This window comes from Triticum urartu, chromosome 3 (assembly GCF_003073215.2).
Source record: "Triticum urartu cultivar G1812 chromosome 3, Tu2.1, whole genome shotgun sequence".
Classification (NCBI taxonomy): Eukaryota; Viridiplantae; Streptophyta; class Magnoliopsida; order Poales; family Poaceae; genus Triticum; species Triticum urartu.
The window spans coordinates 738,596,770-738,623,948 of record NC_053024.1 but is presented as its reverse complement, the minus strand read 5'-3'; the positions used below and the strand labels follow the sequence as shown (position 1 = coordinate 738,623,948).

The 27,179-nt window shown below is 46.8% G+C and overlaps 2 protein-coding genes across 2 annotated transcripts; one reads left to right on the top strand and one right to left on the bottom strand.

The window, feature by feature from the left end:
- Positions 1-14,257: 14,257 nt before the first annotated feature.
- On the bottom strand, positions 14,258-17,811 carry LOC125549545 (disease resistance protein PIK6-NP-like). The gene has a single exon (XM_048712939.1). The coding sequence runs from the start codon at positions 17,581-17,583 to the stop codon at positions 14,644-14,646; it is 2,940 nt and encodes a 979-aa protein (XP_048568896.1). The 5' UTR covers positions 17,584-17,811; the 3' UTR covers positions 14,258-14,643.
- Positions 17,812-23,460: 5,649 nt separating this feature from the next.
- Positions 23,461-26,792, top strand: LOC125546351 (kinetochore protein SPC25 homolog). Its single transcript, XM_048710597.1, has 8 exons — positions 23,461-23,839; positions 24,160-24,225; positions 24,410-24,556; positions 24,845-24,952; positions 25,030-25,119; positions 25,208-25,330; positions 25,979-26,202; positions 26,319-26,792. The coding sequence occupies exons 1-8, from the start codon at positions 23,656-23,658 to the stop codon at positions 26,343-26,345; spliced, it is 969 nt and encodes a 322-aa protein (XP_048566554.1). The 5' UTR covers positions 23,461-23,655; the 3' UTR covers positions 26,346-26,792.
- The last annotated feature ends 387 nt before the right edge of the window (positions 26,793-27,179 follow it).

The window sequence follows — 27,179 nt, the reverse complement described above, 5'->3', positions numbered from 1 at the left end:
ATAAAGGAGCCAAGGGGGGTGCGGCCGGCCCTAGTAGGAGGCGCGCAGGAGGAGTCCTACTCCTACCGGGAGTAGGACTCCCCTCCCTTTCCTTGTCCAAGTAGGAGAGGGGGAAGGAAGGGAGAGAGGAGAGGAAGGAAAGGGGGGCGCCGCCCCTCCCTCCTTGTCCAATTCGGACTAGGGGAGAGGGGGCGCGCGGCCTGCCCTGGCTGCCTTTCCTCTTCTCCACTTTAGGCCCATGAGGCCCATTAACCCCCCGGGGGGTTCCGGTAACCCCCCGGTTCTCCAGTTTTATCCGAAACTTCCCCGGAACACTTTCGGTGTCCGAATATAGCCGTCCAATATATCAATCTTTATGTCTCGACCATTTCGAGACTCCTCGTTATGTCCGTGATCATATCCGAGACTCCGAACAACCTTCGGTACATCAAAATACATAAACTCATAATGAAACTGCCATCGTAACTTTAAGCGTGCGGACCCTACGGTTCGAGAACAATGTAGACATGACCGAAACACGTCTCCGGTCAATAACCAACAGTGGGACCTGGATGCCCATATTGGCTCCTACTTATTCTACGAAGATCTTTATCGGTCAGACCGCATAACAACATACGTTGTTCCCTTTGTCATCGGTATGTTACTTGCCCGAGATTCGATCGTCGGTATCCAATACCTAGTTCAATCTCGTTATCGGCAAGTCTCTTTACTCGTTTTGTAATACATCATCCCGCAACTAACTCATTAGTTGCAATGCTTGCAAGGCGTAAGTGATGTGCATTATCGAGAGGGCCCAGAGATACCTCTCCGACGATCGGAGTGACAAATCCTAATCTCGAAATACGTCAACCCAACATGTACCTTTGGAGACACCTGTAGAGCACCTTTATAATCACCCAGTTACGTTGTGACGTTTGGTAGCACACAAAGTGTTCCTCCGGCACACGGGAGTTACATAATCTCATAGTCATAGGAACATGTATAAGTCATGAAGAAAGCAATAGCAACATACTAAACGATCGGGTGCTAAGCTAATGGAATGGGTCATGTCAATCAGATCATTCAACTAATGATGTGATCCCGTTAATCAAATGACAACTCTTTGTCCATGGTTAGGAAACATAACCATCTTTGATTAACGAGCTAGTCAAGTAGAGGCATACTAGTGACACTTTGTTTGTCTATATATTCACACATGTATTATGTTTCCGGTTAATACAATTCTAGCATGAATAATAAACATTTATCATGATATAAGGAAATAAATAATATCTTTATTATTGCCTCTAGGGCATATTTCCTTCACCACCCTGTCCAAGTCCTCGAAAGACGGAAAGCTAACAAGGTAGGCATCATGCCCGTGTTGAATAGCCTCCCACTTCCATTGATCATGTACCGGGCATCTCCTGGCAATCTGGCTCTCAACAATACTAGATGGTACCATTAAACCGGTAACCTGAACTCGGGAGATCGAAGACTGTGTTGGTGCTAAGTGATCTTTCACCACGCAAACAGGCAACTGGACAAAGTACGTCTCCTCAGCACCAACTCCCGAAACAAAAGCATTGGGTCTAGGGAGTTTGAGAACCGGACACTACAGCGTTGGATGAGCGATTTTGTCACAAATATAACAGTAGTGTTGCACAGTGCAATCCTTCGATGCATGCGTACCAACTGCACACTTCCAGCAACGTACCCCTTTCTTAGCCTTGTACTTGGGCGCCGTATCCACCTACACATCAGACACTGGAGCAGCCAACGGTGTGACATCGACAGTAGCAGACCCCTGTGGCATATTCTGCACAACCTGTTGATATTGCCCGTGCTGCTGCGGTATGGATTGCTGCTGAAATTGTTGTTGAACCGGCACATGCTGCGGGGGGTGATGAAAACCATGTTGCAAATCTCCACCCGCATGGTGTTGCTGCTGCTGAGGCGGCTTCTTTTTTTTTTGCGTTCTTGAGCCGGCTGAGCCACAACCCCACCGGGATGGAATAGCGGAGGGGCGGATACCCCGGTTGGCGGAACCCCGTAAATGGACGGTTGCCCTCCGACGATGACCGTATCGTACGTCAAGGCGTACTGCCCTCCCTGGCCATATCCAGGGGGCTGCTGCAGTGGTGGGCCATAGCTGTAGACCGGTGCCGAACCCCATTGCTGATGTGGAGGACCGGAGTATCCCGGCGCCTGAGCCGGAGGACGCGAAGGAGCGGGAGTCGGCCCCACGATCGGAGGGGCACGAGGGTTTGGCCCTCCCTAGGCTACGGCGCCACGCGCCGTCGGAGGAACGCCCGCCATGGGGCGCTGAAGCGTCGCCGCGACCGTCGCGTAGGAGCGGGCAACGACCCCGGCGCTTGGGGGTGGAGCCGGAGTTGGAGTCGGCGACAGTGCGGTGTGCAGAGGTTCGGCGGCGGACAAGGGCGACGATGAATTGAGCGATGGAGTTACTGTAATCGCGGTCTGCTGATTAGGGAAACCTGCCCAGATCGCCCGCATACGCGGCTTCAGAAAGGCCTAGGAAAACACTGCCTGGCCCGTCTTCGTCGTTGCATGCATGGGCCCAAAGCCCGAGGCCACATGAGTTTGAATTTCCGGTGATCTCGGCCCCGAGCCCGGCTCCCGAACGACCTCAGATCCCGGCGAAGTTTCCGTCGCCGGCATACACTGCCGATTTGCCGAGGTGGGGCTCCGCCTGGCCGCGTCCAAGAACTGCCCCAGCACCGGTGGAGGCGTCACCTGGCGCGGCGGCAGGGGTCCTCGCCAAGCCCCCATACGCGGCGGACGGGCCATCCTCAAACCGGCCGGCGTCAACACAGGCTTGCGGCCGACAAACTCTGGGGCCACCGATCCCCACGGCGACCTCAAACCTGCGATCTCCGATCCCTCTGCGTCGTCGATCCCCGATCCATCAGGAATCAAAGACTCCCTCGACGACACCGGCGACCGATGCTCCCAGAAGCGAGACGCCGGCGTCGGGAAGCCCGCATCGTTCCAGAACTCCTGGACCAATTACACCTCCGTTTTCTTCTTCCGGCGATCCACCGTGGTCCACTTCCCACCTCCAGCATCCTCCCGAAGCACTTCTAGTGCTAGCTGCACCCCGACAGCCTGCGCATCCTCCTCGTCGGAGGACTCAATTTCTGATCCCAGGCAAGAGAACCTCGAACCAGACGAGACCTCCGTCGCCGGCGATGTCGTCGGCCCGGCAGATGCCAGCGGGGGTGCCAGGGTCAGACGCCTACCCCGCATAGTCCGCTAGACGAAAGACTCGAGCGCTAGACCAAGTTAAATGCAGATGTTCACACGTACATATATACATTCACGGACGCACACATGCACGAGCGAGGCAGATGAAAGATCCAAGCTAGCTAGATGGATGAAGACCACCAGGCTTGCTCTCCTTCAGCTGCATCTTTTATTCAAGGACGATAAATAAATGGAGAGAGATATAGATCTGGACAAGCACCGTCAGATAAGCGAAAAGCTTCCGGTTGATGCCGTGTGCAGAATTGATCGCCCATGCCACACGGTACCAATCAAACAGCGACCATGTCTTCAGAGTGTCTTTGCATTAACACTTGCTGTCCGTTGTGCTTGAAATCGAACCTCCTCCACATCTGGTCTCGCAGGGACTGTAAATACAACCCCCTCCACATCTGGTCTCGCAGGGGCTGTGGGTTGCAGTCACCATAGAGCTCAACCTTCTTCAAATAGTAAAGCTCATCGAGTCCATCCATGGCCTCCATTCTGGCAAAAGACCACACAAACATCTCAAGCTTAGGTGATGCACCTTCGTTAAAGTGAATGCTGGTGATGTCGTTGCCTCGGACGATCAAAGACTTCAGACTGATGAACTCTCCTTTCTTGATGTGGAGCTTGCTTCAGTTGTATGACTTGTGCAGAAGCCAGAGACAAGCTAGAACTCCAAGATTGCCAATGATGCCTAGAGCATCTTCCCCAAGGTAAGTTTCGCTCAGTGTTAACTTGACGAGCTTATCGAGCTCTGCATCCAGCCAAGGAGCCCATTTCTGATGCCTCTGATGTTTAGGCTCCGAAGGAGTTTCGGAGGCGAGCCCAATGCATGCACCTCGTCTCCGTCGAAGCGAAGTCGAGCAGCGCCGGGATGGCGGCGTCCTCCGGGTCGTCGTACATGTGCGCGTCCGTGCCCATCCGCCCCACCACCCACGACGCTGCCGCGCCGCTCGCACGCATCCCGAACATCCTTGGACCCTCTCGCTCTCCCTCTTGGGCGGATCTCGTCGGCGGCACGGATCTCGGTGGCCGTCGCAGTTCACCGTGGAGGGAGGGGAGTGGTCTGTCCAGTCCACGCGATGAGACGCGAGGGACGGCGATGGGTGGGGTGCGCGTGGAGTGGGCCACACTTGACGTGTGGCCCAACCCAGGGCCCGTCTGGGAGAGGGCCTAGGCCGTGTTCTCCGTGGGCCCTCATCCATCCTAATGGATGATGGGCTCGGGTAGTTGGGATATTATACGGCTCAAAAAAAAGTTGGGATTGCCTCAAAAAAAGGTTGGGATATTGATCTCCAGGGTCCCCTCCCCAAATCCCTCGGCAGCCAGCCGGAGTGAGTGTAGCCTCCTGCGTTGCGTTCCTCCCTCCCAATCTCTCCACGCCATCCCCCAAGCGTAGGAGCCGGTGAGCCGGGGAGGAGGCGACCGGCCGAAGGAGGCATCAACGCGTCTCGCCGCCGTTCCCCATGCCGGAGGAGAATGCAGCGACGACCGGTGGAAGCGGGAGCAGACGCCGGATGGCTAGCCTGTCAGTCGAGCTGTCGGCTGCTGCTGCTGGCAGTCTTTTGCCGTTCAAAAAGGAAGTGGCTCTTCTTCAGCTGGCACACAAACAATGCCATGAGTCCGAAAAATTCCCAGGTTATTATTCATGCTTCTTTCTATTTCGGTGTGAATTTTGCGCGATACACGCTACTTAGGCATGTGATGGATAACAAACTTTGTGTCTTCGGTTTGGTGGATAATGATGTCCAAATGCACTATGTGTCCCATATTCTTCTTTCTTTTTGCAGTTGTATTATACACGGAGCATATCATGTTGGAAATATGCCCTAGAGGCAATAATAAATTGGTTATTATTATATTTCCTTGTTCATGATAATCACTTATTATCCATGCTAGAATTGTATTGATAGGAAACTCAGATACATGTGTGGATACATAGACAACACCATGTCCCTAGTAAGCCTCTAGTGGACTAGCTCGTTAATCAATAGATGGTTACGGTTTCCTGACCATGGACATTGGATGTCGTTGATAACGGGATCACATCATTAGGAGAATGATGTGATGGACAAGACCCAATCCTAAGCCTAGCACAAGATCATGTAGTTCGTATGCTAAAGCTTTTCTAATGTCAAGTATCATTTCCTTAGACCATGAGATTGTGCAACTCCCGGATACCGTAGGAATACTTTGGGTGTGCCAAACGTCACAACGTAACTGGGTGGCTATAAAGGTACACTACAGGTATCTCCGAAAGTGTCTGTTGGGTTGGCACGAATCGAGACTGGGATTTGTCACTCCGTGTAAATGGAGAGGTATCTCTGGGCCCACTCGGTAAGACATAATCATAATGTGCACAATGTGACCAAGGAGTTGATCACGGGATGATGTGTTACGGAATGAGTAAAGAGACTTGCCGGTAACGAGATTGAACAAGGTATCGGGATACCGACGATCGAATCTCGGGCAAGTACAATACCGCTAGACAAAGGGAATTGCATACGGGATTGATCGAATCCTCGACATCGTGGTTCATCCGATGAGATCATCATGGAGCATGTGGGAGCCAACATGGGTATCCAGATCCCGCTGTTGGTTATTGACCGGAGAACGTCTCGGTCATGTCTACATGGTTCCCGAACCCGTAGGGTCTACACACTTAAGGTTCGATGACACTAGGGTTATAAGGAATTGATATACGTGGTTACCGAATGTTGTTCGGAGTCCCGGATGAGATCCCGGACATCATGAGGAGTTCCGGAATGGTCCGGAGGTAAAGATTTATATATGGGAAGTCATCATACGGTCACCGGAATAATTCGGGGGATGCCGGTATTGTACCGGGACCACCGAAGGGGTTCCGGGGGTCCACCGGGAGGGTCCACCTGCCCCGGAGGGCCCTATGGGCTGTATGTGGAGAGGGACCAGCCCCTTAGTGGGCTGGGCGCCTCCCCCCCTAAGGCCCATGCACCTAGGGTTTGGGGGAACCCTAAAGGGGGGGCGCCCCCTTGCCTTGGGGGGCAAGGCAACCCCCCTTGGCCGCCGCCCCCTCCTCAGATGGGATCTGAGGGGGCCGGCCCCCCTCTCCCTTGCCCCTATATATATGTGGGGGGTGGGAGGGCAGCCGTACCAATGTTCCTGGCGCAGCCCTCCCCCTCTCCCAAGTCCTTCTCCTCTCCCGCGGTGCTTGGCGAAGCCCTGCAGGATTGCCACGCTCCTCCACCACCACCACGCCGTTGTGCTGCTGCTAGATGGAGTCTTCCCCAACCTCTCCTTCTCTCCTTGTTGGATCAAGGCATGGGAGACGTCACCGGGCTGCATGTGTGTTGAACGCGGAGGTGTCGTCCGTTCGGCACTAGGATCACCGGTGATTTGGATCACGATGAGTACAACTCCTTCAACCCCGTTCTCTTGAACGCTTCCTCTTAGCGATCTAGAAGGGTATGTAGATGCACTCTCCTTCCCTCGTTGCTAGATTACTCCACAGATTGATCTTGGTGATGCGTAGAAAATTTTGAATTTCTGCTACGTTCCCCAACAGTGGCATCATGAGCTAGGTCTATTGCGTAGATTCTATGCACGAGTAGAACACAAAGTAGTTGTGGGCGTTGGTTTTGTTCAATATGCTTACCGTTACTAGTCCAATCTTGTTTCGACGGTATTGTGAGATGAAGCGGCCCGGACCGACCTTACACGTACTCTTACGTGAGACAGGTTCCACCGACTGACATGCACTAGTTGCATAAGGTGGCTAGCGGGTGCCAGTCTCTCCCACTTTAGTCGGAACGGATTCAATGAAAAGGGTCCTTATGAAGGGTAAATATCAATTGGCATATCACGTTGTGGTTTTTGCGTAGGTAAGAAACGTTCTTGCTAGAAACCCATAGCAGCCACGTAAAACATGCAAACAACAATTAGAGGACGTCTAACTTGTTTTTGCAGGGTATGCCATGTGATGTGATATGGCCAAAAGGATGTGATGAATGATATATGTGATGTATGAGATTGATCATGTTCTTGTAATAGGAATCACGACTTGCATGTCGATGAGTATGACAACTGGCAGGAGCCATAGGAGTTGTCTTAATTTATTTATGACCTGCGTGTCAACATAAACGTCATGTAATTACTTTACTTTATTGCTAACCGTTAGCTGTAGTAGTAGAAGTAATAGTTGGCGAGACAACTTCATGAAGACACGATGATAGAGATCATGATGATGGAGATCATGGTGTCATGCCGGTGACGATGATGATCATGGAGCCCCAAAGATGGAGATCAAAAGGAGCAATATGATATTGGCCATATCATGTCACTATTTAATTGCATGTGATGTTTATCATGTTTATACATCTTATTTGCTTAGAACGACGGTAGTAAATAAGATGATCCCTCATTAAAATTTCAAGAAAGTGTTCCCCCTAACTGTGCACCGTTGCGAAAGTTCGTCGTTTCGAAGCACCACGTGATGATCGGGTGTGATAGATTCTTACGTTCGAATACAACGGGTGTTGACGAGCCTAGCATGTACAGACATGGCCTCGGAACACATGCGAAACACTTAGGTTGACTTGACGAGCCTAGCATGTACAGACATGGCCTCGGAACACAAGAGACCGAAAGGTCGAGCGTGAGTCGTATGGTAGATACGATCAACATGAAGATGTTCACCGATGTTGACTAGTCCGTCTCACGTGATGATCGGACACGGCCTAGTTGACTCGGATCATGTAATCACTTAGATGACTAGAGGGATGTCTATCTGAGTGGGAGTTCATAAGATGAACTTAATTATCCTGAACATAGTCAAAAGGTCTTCGCAAATTATGTCGTAGCTCGCGCTTCAGTTCTACTGTTTAGATATGTTCCTAGAGAAAATTTAGTTGAAAGTTGATAGTAGCAATTATGCGGACTAGGTCCGTAAACTGAGGATTGTCCTCATTGCTTCATAGAAGGCTTATGTCCTTAATGCACCGCTCAGTGTGCTGAACCTCGAATGTCGTCTGTGGATGTTGCGAACATCTGACATACACATTTTGATAACTATGTGATAGTTCAGTTAAACGGTTTAGAGTTGAGGCACCAAAGACGTTTTGAAACGTCACGAAACATATGAGATGTTTCGAGAGCTGAAATTGTGATTTCAGGCTCGTGCCCACGTCAAGAGGTATAAGACCTCCGACGATTTTCTTAGCCTGCAAACTAAGGGAGAAAAGCTCAATTGTTGAGCTTGTGCTCAGATTGTCTGAGTACAACAATCATTTGAATCGAGTGGGAGTTGATCTTCCAGATGAGATAGTGATGTTTCTCCGAAGTCATTACCACCAAGCTGCTAGAGCTTCGTGATGAACTATAATATATCAGGGACATATATGATGATCCTTGAGATATTCGCGATGTTTGACACCACAAAAGTAGAAATCAAGAAGGAGCATCAATTGTTGATGGTTGGTGAAACCACTAGTTTAAAGAAGGGCAAGGGCAAGAAGGGATACTTCATGAAACAGCAAATCAGCTGCTGCTCTAGTGAAGAAACCCAAGGTTGAACCCAAACCCGAGACTAAGTGCTTCTGTAATAAGGGGAACAGCCACTGGAGCAGAATTACCATAGATACTTGGTAGATGAGAAGGCTGGCAAGGTTGATAGAAGTATATTGGATATACATTGTGTTAATGTGTACTTTACTAGTACTCCTAGTAGCACCATGGTATTAGATACCGGCTCGGTTGCTAAGTGTTAGTAAACTCGAAATAAAAGGCTGCGGAATAAACGGAGACTAGCTAAAGGTGAGCTGGCAATATGTGTTGGAAGTTTTTCCAAGCTTGATGTGATCAAGCATCGCACGCTCCCTCTACCATCGAGATTGGTGTTTGCGTTGAGCATAGACATGGTTGGATTATGTCTATCGCAATACGGTTATTCATTTAAGGAGAATAATGGTTACTCTATTTATTTGAATAATACCTTCAATGGTCTTGCACCTAAAATGAATGGTTCATTGAATCTCGATCATAATGATACACATGTTCATGCCAAAAGATATAAGATAGTAATGATAGTACCACCTACTTGTGGCACTGCCACGTAAGTCATATCGGTATAAAATGCATGAAGAAGCTCCATGTTGATGGATCTTTGGGCTCACTCATTTTTGAAAAGTTTGAGACATGCGAACCATGTCTATTGGTGTATATGAAACTCCATGCAAATGGACCGTTTGGACTCACTTGGTTTTGAATCACTTGAGACATGCAAATCATACCACATGGGCAAGATGACTGAAAGCCTCGTTTTCAGTAAAATGGAACTAGAAAGCAACTTGCTGGAAGTAATACATTTTGATGTGTGCAGTCCAATGAGTGCTGAGGCATGTAGTGGATATCGTTGTGTTCTTACTTCACAGATGATTTGAGTAGATGTTGAGTATATTTACTTGATGAATTACGAGTCTGAATTATTGAAAGGTTCAAGTAATTTCAGGGTGAAGTTGAAAGATCGTCGTGACAAGAGGATAAAAGATCTATGATATAATCATAGAGATGAATATCTGAGTTACGAGTTTGGCACAGAATTAAGACATTGTGGAAATTGTTTCACAACTAATACAGCCTGGAACACCATAGTGTGATGGTGTGTCCGAACATCATAACTGCACCCTATTGGATATGATGCATACCATGATGTCTCTTATCGAATTACCACGATAGTTTATGGGTTAGGCATTAGAGACAACCACATTCACTTTAAATAGGGCACCACGTAATTCCGATGAGATGACACCGTATGAACTATGGTTTAGAGAAACCTAAGCTGTTATTTCTTAAAAGTTTGGGGCTGCGACGCTTATGTGAAAAAGTTTCAGGCTGATAAGCTTGAACCCAAAGCGGATAAATGCATCTTCATAGGACACCCAAAACAGTTGGGTATACCTCCTGTCTCAGATCCGAAAGCAATAAGGGATTGTTTCTAGAATCAGGTCCTTTCTCGAGGAAAGGTTAGTCTCGAGAATTGAGTGGGAGGATGGTGAAGACTTGATGAGGTTATTGAACCGTCACTACAACTGGTGTGTAGCAGGGCACGGGAAGTTGTTCCTGTGGCACCTACACCAATTGAAGTAGAAGCTTATGATAGTGATCATGAAACTTCGGATCAAGTCACTACCGTACTTCGTAGGGCGACAAGGATGCGTACTGCTTCAGAGTGGTACAGTAATCCTGTCTTGAAGGTCATGTTGCTAGACAACAATGAACCTACGAGCTATGGAGAAGCAATGGTGGGCCCAAATTCTGACAAATGGTTAGAAGCCATGAAACCCGAGATAGGATCCATGTATCAGAACAAAGCATGGACTTTGGTGGACTTGCCCAATGATCGGCAAGCCATTGAGATAAATGGATCTTTAAGAAGAAGACGGACGTAGACGGTAATGTCACCGTCTATGAAGCTCGACTTGTGGCGAAGAGTTTTTCACAAGTTCAAGGAGTTGACTACGATGAGATCTTCTCATCCGTAGCAATGCTTAAGTCCGTCGGAATCATGTTAGCATTAGTTGCATTTATGTAATCTGGCAGATGGATGTCAAAACGAGTTTCCTTACCAGTTTTCGTAAGGAAAGGTTGTATGCGATACAATCAGAAAGGTTTTGTCGATCCTAAGGATGCTAAAAGGTATGCTAACTCTAGCGATCCTTCTAAGGACTGGAGTAAGCATCTCGGAGTTGGAATGTACGCTTTGATGAGATAATCAAAGATCTTGGGTTTATACAAAGTTTATGAGAAACTTGTATTTCCAAAGAAGTGAGTGGGAGCACTATAGAATTTCTGATAGGTATATATTGTTGACATATTATTGATCAGAAATGATGTAGAATTTCTGGAAAGCATATAGGGTTATTTGAAAAGTGTTTTTCAATGGAAAACCTGGATTAAGCCACTTCAACATTGAGCATCAAGATCTATAAGGATAGATCAAAACGCTTAATGGTACTTTCAACAGAGCACATACCTTGACATGATCTTGAAGGTGTTCAAGATGGATCAGTCAAAGAAGGAGTTCTTGCCTGAGTTGTAAGGTATGAAGTTAAGACTTAAAGCTCGACCACGGCAGAAGAAAGAGGAAGGACGAAGGTCGTCCCCTATGCTTTTGTCATAGGCTCTATACGGTATGCCATGCTGAGTACCACACCTGATGTGTGCCTTGCCACATGTCTGGCAAGAGGGTACAAAGGTGATCTAGGAGTAGATCACCAGATAACGGTTTAAATTATCCTTAGAGGAATAAGGATATGTTTCTCGGTTATGGAGGTGATTAAGAGTTCGACGTAAAGAGTTACGTCGATGCAAGCTTAACACCTATCCGGATAGCTCTGAGTAGAGATACCGGATACGTATAATGGAGCAACAATTTAGAATAGCTCCAAGTAGAACAGTTATTTGAAATGGCTCCAAATGTAGCGTAGTAGTTGCATCTACAAGATGACATAGAAATTTGCGAAGTACATACGGATCTGAATGTTGCAGACCCGTTGACTACAACCTCTCTCACAAGCATAACATGATCAAACCCAAAACTCTTTGGGTGTTAGTCACATGGGGATGTGACCTTGAGTGTTAATCACATATCGATGTGAACTGGATTATTGACTCTAGTGCAAGTGGGAGACTGTTGGAAATATGCCCTAGAGGCAATAATAAATTGGTTATTATTATATTTCCTTGTTCATGATAATCGCTTATTATCCATGCTAGAATTGTATTGATAGGAAACTCAGATACATGTGTGGATACATAGACAACACCATGTCCCTAGTAAGCCTCTAGTTGACTAGCTCGTTGATCAATAGATGGTTACGATTTCCTGACCATGGACATTGGATGTCGTTGATAACGGGATCACATCATTAGGAGAATGATGTGATGGACAAGACCCAATCCTAAGCCTAGCACAAGATCATGTAGTTCGTATGCTAAAGCTTTTCTAATGTCAAGTATCATTTCCTTAGACCATGAGATTGTGCAACTCCCGGATACCGTAGGAATACTTTGGGTGTGCCAAACGTCACAACGTAACTGGGTGGCTATAAAGGTACACTACAGGTATCTCTGAAAGTGTCTATTGGGTTGGCACGAATCGAGACTGGGATTTGTCACTCCGTGTAAACGAAGAGGTATCTCTGGGCCCACTCGGTAAGACATCATCATAATGTGCACAATGTGACCAAGGAGTTGATCACGGGATGATGTGTTACGGAACGAGTAAAGAGACTTGCCAGTAACGCGATTGAACAAGGTATCGGGATACCTACGATCGAATCTCGGGCAAGTACAATACCGCTAGACAAAGGGAATTGCATACGGGATTGATCGAATCCTCGACATCGTGGTTCATCCGATGAGATCATCGTGGAGCATGTGGGAGCCAACATGGGTATCCAGATCCTGCTGTTGGTTATTGACCGAAGAACGTCTCGGTCATGTCTACATGGTTCCCGAACCCGTAGGGTCTACACACTTAAGGTTCGATGACGCTAGGGTTATAAGGAATAGATATACGTGGTTACCGAATGTTGTTCGGAGTCCCAGATGAGATCCCGGACGTCACGAGGAGTTCCGGAATGGTCCAGAGGTAAAGATTTATATATGGGAAGTCATCATACGGTCACCGGAATAATTGGGGGATGCCGGTATTGTACCGGGACCACCGAAGGGGTTCCGGGGGTCCATCGGAAGGGTCCACCTGCCCCGGAGGGCCCTATGGGCTGTATGTGGAGAGGGACCAGCCCCTTAGTGGGCTGGGCGCCTCCCCCCTAAGGCCCATGCGCCTAGGGTTTGGGGGAACCCTAAAGGGGGCGGCGCCCCCTTGCCTTGGGGGGCAAGGCAACCCCCCTTGGCCGCCGCCGCCTCCTCAGATGGGATCTGAGGGGGCCGGCCCCCTTCTCCCTTGCCCCTATATATATGTGGGGGTGGGAGGGCAGCCGTACCAATGTTCCTGGCGCAGCCCTCCCCCTCTCCCAAGTCCTTCTCCTCTCCCGCGGTGCTTGGCGAAGCCCTGCAGGATTGCCACGCTCCTCCACCACCACCACGCCGTTATGCTGCTGCTGGATGGAGTCTTCCCCAACCTCTCCTTCTCTCCTTGTTGGATCAAGGCATGGGAGACGTCACCGGGCTGTATGTGTGTTGAACGCGGAGGTGCCGTCCGTTCGGCACTAGGATCTCCGGTGATTTGGATCACGACGAGTACGACTCCTTCAACCCCGTTCTCTTGAACGCTTCCGCTTAGCGATCTACAAGGGTATGTAGATGCACTCTCCTTCCCTCGTTGCTAGATTACTCCATAGATTGATCTTGGTGATGCGTAGAAAATTTTGAATTTCTGCTATGTTCCCCAACATATCATGCATAGTTTAGGTGAGAGGATTCCGCTCCATTGCTTGCTTCGTGGTTGGTACTCCCCCTGTAAACTAATATAAGAGTGCTTAGATTACTAAAGTAGTGATCTAAATGCTTTTATATTAGTTTACGGAGCCAGTACGTCTGAAGTTACATGTCTCACTGGGCAATTGTATAGTTGTAGTAAACATATGTTTGCTATTGTACCAAAAGCTGAAAAAAATAATTGGTAATCCTCAAGGTTGGCTTGGAGTATTGCTCAAATTTTAACAAGGCAAATCTGGCGGCAATGCTCAAGTACGCTGTGTGGAATACCAAGGACTGTATGCCAAACGTGTTGTTTGCTGTTGTTGTGTTGTACCTAGAGTTTGTCTTGCAGGATCGCTGAAACGTTAACATATTTTGTCGGTGTTGCTGATATGAAGGAATGGTAATGCAGGCACAAGTTATGAAACACAAGGCGCCTTTGTTCTTTGCTCAAAGTGGGAGGCTGGAATTCGGAACCCAGGTTGTCACCCTTCCAAGGTCGTCACGATTGATAACGGTAGGAAGTGTTTCCTCGTCCCGTTAGCTTGTGATTTGACTCATCAATTTGCCATAGGATATTCAAGCATTTCAAGTATATAATTAAGATGTTGATCACACAGTACATGTGATTTGAACACTCGGAATGAAAACACATACACACCACACCACACTGAAGACCATATATAGGTCAGCTCACACACGCACTAGACACAGACACAAACTGCCGGGGTTAAGGGCAGCCATGCATGATTCACACATACATACATTCACAGACACACACATGCATGAGGCAGATGAAAGATCCAAGCTAGCTGGATGAAGACCACCAGGCTACCTCTCCTTCAGCTGCATCTTTTATTCAAGGAGGATAAATAAATGGAGAGAGATATAGATCTGGACAAGTACCGCTCAGATAAGCGAAGCTTCCGGTTGATGCCGTGTGCAGAATTGATCGCCCATGCCACACGGTACCAATCAAACAGCAACCACATCTTCATAGTCTCTTTGCACTAACATTTGCTGTCCGTTGTGCTTGAAATCCAACCTCCTCCACATCTGATCTTGCAGGTACTGGAAATACAACCTCCTCCACATCTGGTCTCGCAGGGGCTGTGGGTTGCAGTCACCATAGAGCTCAACCTTCTTCAAATAGTAAAGCTCATCGAGTCCATCCATGGCCTCCATTCTGGCAAAAGACCACACAAACATCTCAAGCTTAGGTGATGCACCTTCGTTAAAGTGAATGCTGGTGATGTCGTTGCCTCGGACGATCAAAGACTTGAGGCTAATGAACTCTCCATTCTTGATGTGGAGCTTGCTTCCGTTGTACGACTTGTGCAGAAGCCTGAGACAAGCTAGAACTCCAAGATTGCCAATGATGCCTAGAGCATCTTCCCCAAGGTAAGTTTCGCTCAGTGTTAACTTGACGAGCTTATCGAGCTCTGCGATCCAGCCAAGGAGCCCATTTCTGATGCCTCTGATGTTTAGGCTCCGAAGGAGTTTCGGAGGCGAGCCCAATGCATGCACCTCGTCTGCATCATCATGAATAATAACACCGTCACTTGTAACCGGATGGTTGACCTGGATTGACAAGGAAAGGAGGCAACCATGCAACTTCTCAATCTGTTGGAACAAAAGATCCAACAAGCCATCTCTATTCTTCCTATCGAGGATCACACCTAGTTTCCTTAGTCGCAGCAGTTGTCCGATGCTGATCATATCATCAACACTGTGGGAAACATCAACATGAGACAACATCTCCAGTTTTTCCATTCTTTGGACGCCATTGGGAAGGCGCACCCCCACAAATGACTCTTGAAACCTCTCAGGATTGTTGTTTGAAGGAGGAGGGCATGTCTGACTCTCCCCAGCAAGCATATGCTTTAGCATCGGAAGCATAATAGACTTTGTGGCGAACGCCCTTACTGTAGTTTGCCGGATGTCCAATGTCTCCAAGCATGTTAGCATCTCTATTTGCTTTGGAAGTTCAGTGACATCTGTATTCCTGAGGCTGAAATATCTGAGCAGTATTATCTTACAAATAATCTTAAGATGTTTCTTCTTCAACCCTCTGCAACCCTCTAGATCCATCACCTTCAAGAGCTTCCATTGAGATGACTTGGCCAAATATGGAAGAGATGCTACTATGTCATTGGCAACTTCCATAGGAGGATGACATGCTTGTAGTGGTATTCTGTTATGGATGGAAAGGTGTTGTGCAAAACTTTGTGGCAAATCTGTGTCCACAAAGTTGACATCTATGGCAATCCTGGCGATGAACTCGGAAGCTTCATGATGTAATGTGCATGTCTTGATGTTGCATGCATCACTGATATCAACAGGACGAATGAACCCTCGAGCGACGAGCATCTCGAAATGGTGCTTGGCTACAACCTCTAGTGTTGTTGCATTATCCAACTGACCTTGGGTAGTGTAGTACTCTCTTGTAGGGTTTATGAGGCCCTCAGCAATCCATCTTCTAACTAGGGTTGTCCTTGTGATGGTGCGATCTTTGGGGAAAATGGATAGATACATCAAGCAACTCTTGTATTTGCTAGGCAGGTCATTGTAGCACCACATGAGCATTTGCTTAGGGACACTTTTGTTGAGCCTTATACAACTTGATATGCTCCCCATGATGTTTTGAAGCTCATTATCCGTCCTTTGGGGATTTGCCTGGACAAGATGCATGAACATCTTCATCGTAAAGGCATGAGGGTAACATTTGTCCAAAATCTCTTCGACATACTGATGGTTGCAGTGTACACCCTCATGTGTAAGCTCCTTGGCTTTATCGTAGAAGGCCTTGTATATAGCACGTGGAGGGTAAACTCTTGTGTAATTATGAGAAGAATAGGTGACGTCAGCGGTGATGATTATTATGGATCTATCACGTCGAAAACCATAGTCATCACTGTCATCATCACCTATAAGCTCCTTGATTCTTTTGTGGTATGTGTCATGAGTCTTGTGGGTGCTTTCAAGAAGGATCAAGACCCGTTTTCTTCTCAGATACGTTTGGATGTCAGCAGCTGAAGATATCATTGCTGGTATTTGTCTCATAATATGTTGCTGAAGATCTGTCACTATCTCGCCGTCGCCGTACCAGTTGTGAATGTAACGGTCACTGTCAATGTACATGGCAGGTACCCTAGCCTTCCACTCGAATAAGGCGGACCTGGAGCAACGGTGGTAAATTTCCAAAGCAAAACGATCCACAAATGGCTTGTCCCACATTGTTTTGTTGTCCCATAAGATCTGAAGGACATGTGGACATGTAGGCTCGCCAATGTATTGGTTGTGTATGTGCTCTTCGATGACATGTTGGATGCCTTGGTTGAAGAGAGCCTCACCGTCTAGGTCTAGCTCGAGCTCGAGCAAAGAGCGCCCCCAGATGTCCCCAGCAGATGCAAATGATGTCTGCAGCTGCTCCACGTCGTCGATGAGTGTCAACGCGCCACCGGCTGGGCCTTGCTCGGTGGCGACAGAAGGCACGGTGACGCCGTACCTCTGTCGCCTCTTGCCCACCTCACGCACCCGGTCCTTGAGCTCCCGGATCCGGGTCGCCACGCGGTGCCGGACAGGGACGGTCCTCAGGAACTGGAGCATCCTCCGCAGGGAGCCCAGGAGGCCCTCGCCGGCGCGGGGGCCGCCGCCGACCTGCCGGGCGAAGAGCTCCACGTAGGCCTCGCTGTCGCGGGCGAGGCCCACCACCTGCTTCATCCACGTACGGACGTGGTGGGCGCGGTGCTCCGCCTCGGTGAGGTGGGCGAGCAGGCTGTTCATGCTCTCCATCTCGTCCCTGATGAAGCGCACGTCGCCGCGGACGCCGCGCAGCAGCTGCGCCTCGTCCACCAGCAGCGCGCTCAGCCTCCCCAGCAGAGAGTCCACCGCGCTCTGCGCCATCCCCGCCATTGTTACTCTTCTCTTGTTTCTTCTTTCGTTCCACTAGAGATAAAACCACCCGGTGGAGATCGATGGAACGAAATGAATGATCGATCAAAGGGCTTCGACTTCCCTTACGGTTTAGTTTTCTTGAGAGAGAGAGAGAGAGAGGCTGGCTAAGATTTGCTTCGGCTGGTAGCCATGGAGAAGGAAAGAAAGGGATGGCGTGCCATGGATAGACGTACAATCTGAGTAGTTGATGAGTATTCCTCATGCATATGCATGCACCCAAGTGCACGTCACCTGGCTAGCAGCACAGCAGGGAACCAAATTCTTTCTTTTGCTTGTTGATTTGGCTTTCAAGATACCATGTCCAACAGCCCTGTCTTGACCATCTTTTGCCTTTTTCTTTTATTTTTACCCACCTTTGCCTTTTTGCTCTTTATTGTATGCTTGAATAAGACCTGGTTTGCATGGCGCCTTGAAATATAGTATATGCCTTAGAGTTACGGACTTACTTACGGTGTAACAAATCAAATGTGCATATGCGCTTTTGGTATTAATGTGTATAATTTCTCCTTTTTCTTTTCAAAATGTACAAGTAAAACTAATCCAAACCATGTCATCAATATTACTCTTGTAGATATGAAGGCTTGTTTGGAAAAAGGAAAACGAACTTCAGTCATGGACAATTTCAATTCAAGGAGGGGAAGATGACATGCACATGCACCTGGCTACCACCACATCAGGAACCAAATTCTTTTCTGTACTTGTAGTTACTTTGGCTTGAAGAAACTTGGTCCACATCCTTCTCTTTTCTTTTCTTTTTTTGTGTTTTCTTACCTTTACCTTTTGCTTTTTTCCCCACTTTATGCTACTGTAAGACCTGGTTGGTGCCTTGAAGTACCTATTGGTTTATAGTATAGCAGTCAAATGAGCATACATGTTTTAGGTGTTATTGTGTAGAATTTCTCCTTTTGGTTTTCAAAATGTACGAGTAATGTTGATCCAAACCATATAAGAGTCACACAATTAATATTGCAGATTTGAAGACTTGTTTTAGAAAAAGTTAATGGAGCTTTAGTCAAGGACGACTTCAATTCAATTATGGAAAGATGATATGGATATCCAGACCTGGCTGCATCAGGGAACTTAATTATTTTCTTTGCTTGTTAAGTTGCCTCTCAAGATACCTGGTCCAAAGCATTCTTTTTTTACTTTTCCTTTGCCTTTTGCTTTTGAGTTTATGCTAGAATAAGACGGATTGGTGCCGCCTTGAAGAACATATGTGTTTACAATATACCAGTCCATATATGTCTTAGTTGTGATGTGTAGAGTTTCTACTTTTGCTTTTCGCAATGTACCACTAAAATTAATCCAAACTATGCATATATCATTCAAACATATTTAACATTGCAGATTTGAAGGCTTGTCCCGACTCTGGAAAAAGGACATGAGCTTCGGCCGAGGATTACTTCAATATAGTATTCGAGAAGGGTAAGACGATCTTTGAGATCCTGAGTACTGATACACTTGAGTTTTTTTTTTACGGGGTAGATACACTTGAGTTTTTCATGGACGAGCCGAGAAGCGGCAACAAAACTCAAGGCTTGTGTCGGGGCTGGTACAGCTAGATTGATCTCACACTTCACCTTTTGTGGGAACATGATGGATATGTTGCAGGGATACGGCAGAGAAGTGCCGAATCGGTGCAGGATACTGCACCGGAACGGGGATACGCCCAGATACGTGTGGGATACGCGTGTCCCTACGTATCACATTTTTTCAAATTAAAATAAAGAATAAAAATCAGAATACGACTGGGACACGCATGGGATACATCAGGGATTCATAAGGGCCTGCTACCACTCGACTCTGCAACCCATCAGACGGCCTAATCGATTGGATAAATAAACCTAATCGCTGGAATCTTTCCTCTCGCCGTCACCTGGCAGTTGCCAAATCGCTAGACTCGATAGTTTCGGCGCATCTCCAGACTGCCTTTCGGCGCCGCCGGCCAGACCTCACAGTTCGTCTCCATTCTTCAAGTCTTTGCCATCCGGAATCTGTACGCAAGTAAGGTTCAATCCATTGTTTCAGGATCTCTGTTCTTTTGCATGATATGGATTAGGATTTAGGGGAGAACGAAGGGCATCTAGCTATCTATTTTTCTCAACGTTAGGCAACGTCAATCCTCTAACAAGTGTACCAATCCTAAATTACCCCCTATGGAGATACTCATCCTCCCAAAGAAATTGTTTTTTGGTTATGATTTTTTTATGCATTTGTACATATACTCGCCGTATCCCCGTAAGTCTATTTTCAGGAAATGCCGTTTTCCCATATCACCGTATCCGTATCCCTGTACCTGTATCCCCGTACCATGTAACATACACCATTCGGTACAGGCGTGGCGATTATTCCACAACCGTGGACGATGCGCTGGACGTACGGATCGGAGGCAACTGCGGATCGGAGGAGTGATGGGTGCAGAGTGCAGAGGTGGTGGCGCGGCCTTGCCTTTGCCTGCGGCTGTTGGGCAGCGCCATAGGCAGAGGACAAAAAGGTGGCATGCGGGGCTGAAATGATCCAAAGACTTCCAATTTTCGGTACGTACTGGCTCGAGCAAAATTTTAAAACGAGCAAATTAGATTATAAATAAAATTTTGAAATTAAAAAAAAATAGAAGTCTTTTTAGAGATTTCAATATGGACTACATACAGATGTACATAGACGTAGTTTAGAGTATTGTAGATTTACTCATTTTGCTCCGTGTGAGGACACCACAACCATCGACAAGTCTCCAACAATTATAGATCCAATCACAAGAAGTCGTGCCAAACTAATCAGTGACCAGGTGAACACTAACTTAACTTTGCCTTGTAACCTTGATGACACAATTATGCTTTCATCCCCATTGTTGTTGGTTGAACATAGGTATCAAATGAAAAAAAATCCAATAACCTATGAGTTCTTAAAGCAACCGGTTTGGAGCAATAAGTTTGGAGAAAAGAAGTTTCAAGTGAAGCTGATGCCGTCAGTTTTTACATTTGATATTTCGTTGTGCCATACCCATGTGGTGGAGACACGGGCCATAGGGGTACATCATGAGAAGCTACATCAAACTTACTTTCCAATGCAAAATACCTCACATCATTTGGAGTTGTGAGTCAAAAGTTCTAGTCATTCTCGTGAAAGGTGTCTAGACTGTTAAGGCTTCACGAATTTTCAAGGAGCTCTCCAACAAGTCTCAAAGTTGACTGCTTATTCCCCGAAGGAAGCCATAAAAAGATGCTTACTTTTGAATCCTTTCAACACCTAGCTAAAGGGGGTTGTTCCTGCTATAAATGCCCATCTCCCCCATCGTTTTAGGAACCTTTTGTCAAACTATTCAGCTACAAACTTATGCAACAAGACTGCTAGAGAGATCCTTGCTACCTTTGGTCTTGTGAGTTTATTTGGATTCGCGAGAAGGAGCCTCTGGTTCCCCCTAATTCATGCTCCACGGTTTTCGGTCGTTTTGTGTGGGTTAGTCCCGGTTTGTGGTTTGACGATTGTTCGGACAATGGGTTGGAGTTCTTATAGCCCGGTCAGTCATCCCCAATGTACCGGGATCACCCAACCTTGGCACGTATAAAGTTAGTTATCCTGACTGCTTGCAGCTAATTACCCCTCCCGATTCGATCCTACGGCATGAAGATCGGGCCACCCTCGGACGTGAACTCGTTCAACTGGTTCCCACCTATCATTTATCCCAACACAAGCTTCAGATGAAACATGTTACATGTCGTCATACCTCACTCTAATTTTGAACTGCTCTGACTCGTGTCGCCTCTCATTCTCCTCATTTAGCTCATATACTAAAAGTCCGAGTCCATCGTTGGCCTTCACCCCACTGTACCGCACCTCTTCAGGTTTGTCAAATGCCTTATGGGAGGCAAGGTAGCTAGTTTTAGCGTGGAGTCCACCCATCCTGTCGGAGCTGGTCATGGTGTGGCGGCCCCGAGTGGTTTTGTCCACGAAGGCGGCCGAAACGTATCCAAGCAAAGACTACAGTTTGGACTTCTCAGTCTAATAAGGTCCTTGTTGCAAAATAATAGGACTTTGTTGTAATTTTCTTTCTTTTGAGTCTGCAGTGGAGCTTTGTATTTTTACTGATTTATAATTAATGGAAAGCTCTCTAGGTCCTTCATGCAAAAAGCAATAAAAACAATTTGAAAAATCTGGAGGGCGGGCTTGAGCATGTACCTTAGATTCGTTGTTGGCGGCAACACACATGATGACTTCAACTTGGTGGTGCTTCTCAAGTACCGGTCTCAAGCTCCGTGTGAAAATCCGAACGCTGACCCTAATTGAGTTTACCTGGCAATGCCTTTTCTTTTTCTTTTGCATCATTATTTTGTTAAAGGCATTTCTCTGAATTGCTCATACTTGATCTTCAGGGAAAAAAAAAATCTAAGATTTGGCCTGCAGTTGCTAGATCTGGCAACAACGGCATTTGAGGTGTCATTCTCTTCCTCAAGGCGCTACTATTGGATAACCTTTCTCATTGCATTCGTGATGTTAGGAGATGGTTCGTGCGGATCTGGTCACTATTGTAGCTTGTTTATAAGATTGCTTCAGGGTTTTTCTTCTTGTTTTTACTCCAACAAGGCACACCTTTGGTCTTGTATGACTTTGCTCTTTTCCGGTGTGATATTTTGTGTGCGCATTCATATTGCTTGTATGCATCTTAATTGTGCAGAGATCGGGTGTGTGCACATTACATTTGTATCAGTTTGATGCTTCATGCCGAGTAAATAAATCTGCTGAAAAATGGGGTGGTGCTTTTTATTTAGCCTCGTTTGATTGAAATCACAAGTTAGAAAGTATCATTGCAAAGGTCCACCCATCCCCCTTGTGGTGACAAGTGACACATTGGTTATGTGGCACACCGACACTTGTCGCACCTGGCAGTTTTGTGCTTTTTTGTCCATTTTTTAATGTTTTATATCTTGAACTGTGCAACTAAACCATGAAACCATTTTTACTATTGTGTTTCTCGCGTCGAAATTTTGAAAACATGATCCGATGAGACATACTTTTTATTTGAAAATGGGGGACGCCGGGAATAAAAAACCAAAAACAGAAAAAAAAGATTAGAACCAAAAACGAAAAAAAGAGAAAAAAGAAACATGAAGCACAATTGTGCTTTTCCATATTTTTGAAAAGCACAACTATGCTTCACGCGCGCCGTGAAATGCTTCACGTCCAAGCACAACTCCAAAAATGAGTGTAGAAAAACAAAAAAAGTTGAAAAATAGAAAAACCAAAAATAAAAGTTGAAAAACTCCAAAGACTCGTGCAAAAAAGTAATTCCTTCATTCTAAACTATAAGGTGTATTACTTTTTTTATAAAAATATAAGGAGTATAAAAAACATGTACTCATGAGTCGTTCTTTTTTCTCTTAAGCCCAGACGACGTAACACATATTCTGGGTCTGGATCTAGCAGCCCATCTCAACCAAAGCCCGCCGCCAGCACGGCTGGCATGACCCTCCATGCCCAGGCACGACACGGGCTAAACGGGCCGTGACCGACACACGGCATGCCTGGGCCTAGAGGCTGGGCATGCGGGCCGGCAGGACACGGCCCGTGTATTTTATATTTTTGTTGCATATATGTAATATAAAATACAATCCAATAGGCCTAAAAAAACTCAACCGTTTGAAAAACATGTGGCCCAGCGTGCTAAACGTGCCACGTGCCGGTCCATTTAATAACTAAACCGTGTCTGCGCAGAAGAATGAGGCACGCGGGTCAGCACGGCACGGCCCGCCTTGGAACGTGCCATTGCGGGATGTGCCGTGCCAGGCATGATTAGCAGTTTAGCACGGGCCGGCCCGTTTGGGCAGCTCTTCTCACCCCACGCTTTAGGGAAAAAACAAATCACAAACTTCACAACGAGCCGAGACGCCAAATTTTGAACCGAATCCGCTCCTCCCCGACCTCCAACCTCACCGGCGGCAGCGGCAGAGCAGCCGCCGCCTCCGCCTCCACCGCCTGCGCCTCCGGCGCCCCCCGCCACCGCCGCGATCGTCTCCGAAGCCGGCGACGGCGGCCATGGAAGGGGACCGCGCGGGAGGGCCCGCGGCCGCGGATCTGCGCCGGGACATGGCGGCGGCGCGGGCGGCGTGCGAGCGGCGGATCGCGCAGGGCCGGGACCGCACCGCGGCGGCCGCCTCCGCCTTCCGCGGCGCCATCCTCTCCGCCCGCTCGCTCGCCGAGCACAGCGTCGCGCACCGAGGTACGCCGCCTACCCCGTCGGTCCTTCCTCTTCCGTTCGGGGAACTCGCCGGTCGTCCGCTGGTCGATTCGTACCCACGGGAGCAATCTCTGAAGCGCACGCTGTGCAGTAGTAGCAATTGTTAGCTGTTCAGTTCGGCGATGGCGGCGAGCCGGTTAAACTTGCAAATCTAAGTTTGTTTGTGCTTGGAATTCCTGCCGGCTGAGGCCTAGTTTTCGGACGATTAGTTACCTTGGGCTGCACTACGATCTGTGAATCAGTTTTGCTGATGACTGGGCGAGTGATTGATTTTACTGATTCGCCTCTTCCTGTGATGGCAGAAAAGCTCAACGCTCTCAAGGACCAGCTCAGGGGACTGGAGGCAGGTCTGGCAGAAGCTCTGTCCAGTAAGCATTTCTTCACCCTTGGGCAACTTTGCACAAATGGACACTCCAAGTGCTTCTTTTTGTTATGGATGGGGTTCGGTCTATGAACCATGTGATGTGATCAATGTTTGATTTCATATTGGTCTATCGTTGTCCTCTGCTGCATTTCATGGAAACGCTCAAGTCTTGTAAACTATCTCTCCAGCCCAACTGAAGAAAGAATCTGAATGTAAGCTCACAAGCGAGTCGATCTCGAACGCCACTGCAACGAACGAGCAGCTCAGGGGCCTGCTCTTGGATCAGAGGGCTAGGAGAGATGACTTTGCAAACGTCATATCACATCAGCTCCAAGGTAAAAAAGTTAGTAAAATCTGAATCACGGTTCTAGTACAATAGATGGAAGTGTCATAGTATTATCTGAAGTATGAAGTCTACTTAGAAGTTGATTAATAGGGTTCAAACATACAAGTCCAGGTAGTCCAGTCTGAGGGATTGTTTCAAACTCCTAGCTCCAATATATTCTGCCCTGGAAATTTGTAGTTGTGCTCATGTAAACATTATGATTTTGTTTGAATATATTTTCCTTGGCTACGCAGAATCTGGAATCTACATGCCTTGATACATTTTATTTTGATGGCAGCTATCGAAGCTCTTGAAGCTAATGTTGATGTGATGGGGAAAAAGAACCTGGACGAAGCTATTATGTGGTACAATAAATTTCTTGGTTTTCGAGTTGTTGCAGGGGAAGGTAATGACAGTTTCCATAACATGTTCAAGTGAGCTTGAGGCCATAATGGGTGACATTTCTTCTCTTTTTGTGTGAAGGGGTTAAATTTGTCTTCAGTAAAGTTGACATGCAAAGTCCTGACGATGAGTATTCGTTTTGCATAAAAGTCAATAAAGACGAGTACAGCTGTGAGTTACAAGTTTCTTACCCAAGCTGTCTAATATTCATACTGTTTGAAATGTATAGTCATCAAAGTTCTCATTTTCTTTATAACAGTAATTCAATGTACTCCATTACTGAAAGACACTGAAGAATTGGTGAAGGATTTGAACTGCACTAATGATCTCTTCAAGTTCGTTAGAATCATGAGAGCAAGATTCCAAGCGGCTGCAATCAAAGGTATTCCATGTTTCTCTACAAAACTGTATCAAATCCATTTTCCCTGAAATGCCAGTTAATTGAGTTTCGCACTGTTTCCCCCCAAGAGTAACTCTGTTAATATTGCGGCAATAACGTTCTCTGTATGTACCGAGTATTTTCCTAAATTTCCACCAATCTGTTTTTTCGACTGAGCGTCGAGAACTCGAGATGAACTACCCTGTCTGTATGATGGGAGGCTGGCAGCAGGTTTTACGAGCTATAATATCATGGAAACATGAATTGTACCGTTGTGTCTGTATAGCGTAATCTTCCTAATAATCTTGGTAATGCAATCATGATTTAGTTTTCTGCTCTAAAGATGTAGGAACTCCACTTCATTTTGCTGATTTGGTTCACAAATTTGTCGAACTTCAAGGATTTTGAACTGAAAATAACCTGACCGGTGACTGCTAACTGAAAGAAATGCCAAAGTACCTACTGCAGAGCAGTTCATGACCTACTGTACTTTCTTATAATGAGCAATACTGAACATGGTACATGGTAGTTCTGTTGAAAAACGGGTTGCCTATCTTACTCTTTGTTCCTATCTACCATTTGGAGTTGTAAATGTGCTGCATATTCCTTTTTGATACCAGTTATAGAGAGTTCTGCTTGTACTGTCTGCAGGGGTTCATCCTGCAATTTCATTGTGCACAGACACATCATCCACACCAATTTCATCACCACCGGCTGTGTCAGTTGATACCACAAGCGAAGGCACCACCAATCAAAGTCATTCCCGAAGCCGGTCAAAGAATCAAGATACGCGTGCAAAGAGAGGTGCCCCTCCCCGATCAACAGCATCTCCCCTTACATCGGGATCTGGCACCCGCCGCTCCCCACGCTTTGCTGTAAGTACAGCATATCATCCCCTGGGTACACTGGTAGCTGTTTATTATTTAATCCATACAGAGCAGCAAAATAGTGTTGGCGCTGATGTATCAACATGGGTTTTTTTCATTCACAGGCCGCTGATGCAGGGAATAGGCATTAAGCAATAGGCAAAAACCACCTGGGCGGCATCATGTCATGCTGTTTGGCTGTATGACAGTTTAGATGGCCCTCATCGAGCAAATTCCGAGTAAGGCAAACTGAACAAGAACGAAAATAAGCAGTGGGCAGTGTACTTGGTGGACACAGAGAGTTCCATCTCGAACTCCCTGTCCATAGATAGTTTCTGGTCCTCTCAACATTGCAGCATCAGCTCACATGTATCTGTACAGCGAAGTTACGCGTCCAGTATATCTTCGACGAGCGCTGCAGCTGTCGGTAGCTTGGATTTGGTCCCTGCTATGCCATTGTGGGTGATGTATAATATGTTGTAAGTCTATCAGTCATTCAGTTGTAGCAGTTTCTGTATGGCGTAAACTCCAAACCTGTTATAGTTCAACTGTGTGCTATTTATTCGGCCATGAACATGAACATGCCTATTTCTGATGCAGAGGGACTTGTACCGGTAGTCCATGGCATTTGATATATATGGAAATGCCTTATCAAGGCCAGCAATAGTGCCATCAAAACAGCTATAAATAAACCTGAATAAGAAGCACTTCTTCAGGGACAAGTTTACCTGAATTAAACCAGACTTTAATTTATACGAACTATTGGCAACTTAAATAGTAGTACTCATTTTCCTGTAACAAATAAAAGTACAATGGTCTTTATCTTGTGATGAGTAGCTAACACCATTGAAGTTTAACCACGTCTCCGATGAAACATGCACCAGTATACCACAGCTACTGAAAAGAGAAGAAAAAGTTCTGATTCTTCCATGCTTTCATTAGTCAGGAATCTGGAATACAAGGATTCAACCTTACATCTCCTGTCC

Coding starts and splice junctions, on each gene's coding strand:
- LOC125549545 (XM_048712939.1), bottom strand. CDS start 17,583: ATGGCGGGGATGGCGCAGAGCGCGGTGGACTCTCTGCTGGGGAGGCTG.
- LOC125546351 (XM_048710597.1), top strand. CDS start 23,656: ATGGAAGGGGACCGCGCGGGAGGGCCCGCGGCCGCGGATCTGCGCCGG. Junction 23,840..24,159: donor GCACAGCGTCGCGCACCGAG/GTACGCCGCCTA, acceptor CTGTGATGGCAG/AAAAGCTCAACGCTCTCAAG. Junction 24,953..25,029: donor TCGAGTTGTTGCAGGGGAAG/GTAATGACAGTT, acceptor TTTTGTGTGAAG/GGGTTAAATTTGTCTTCAGT.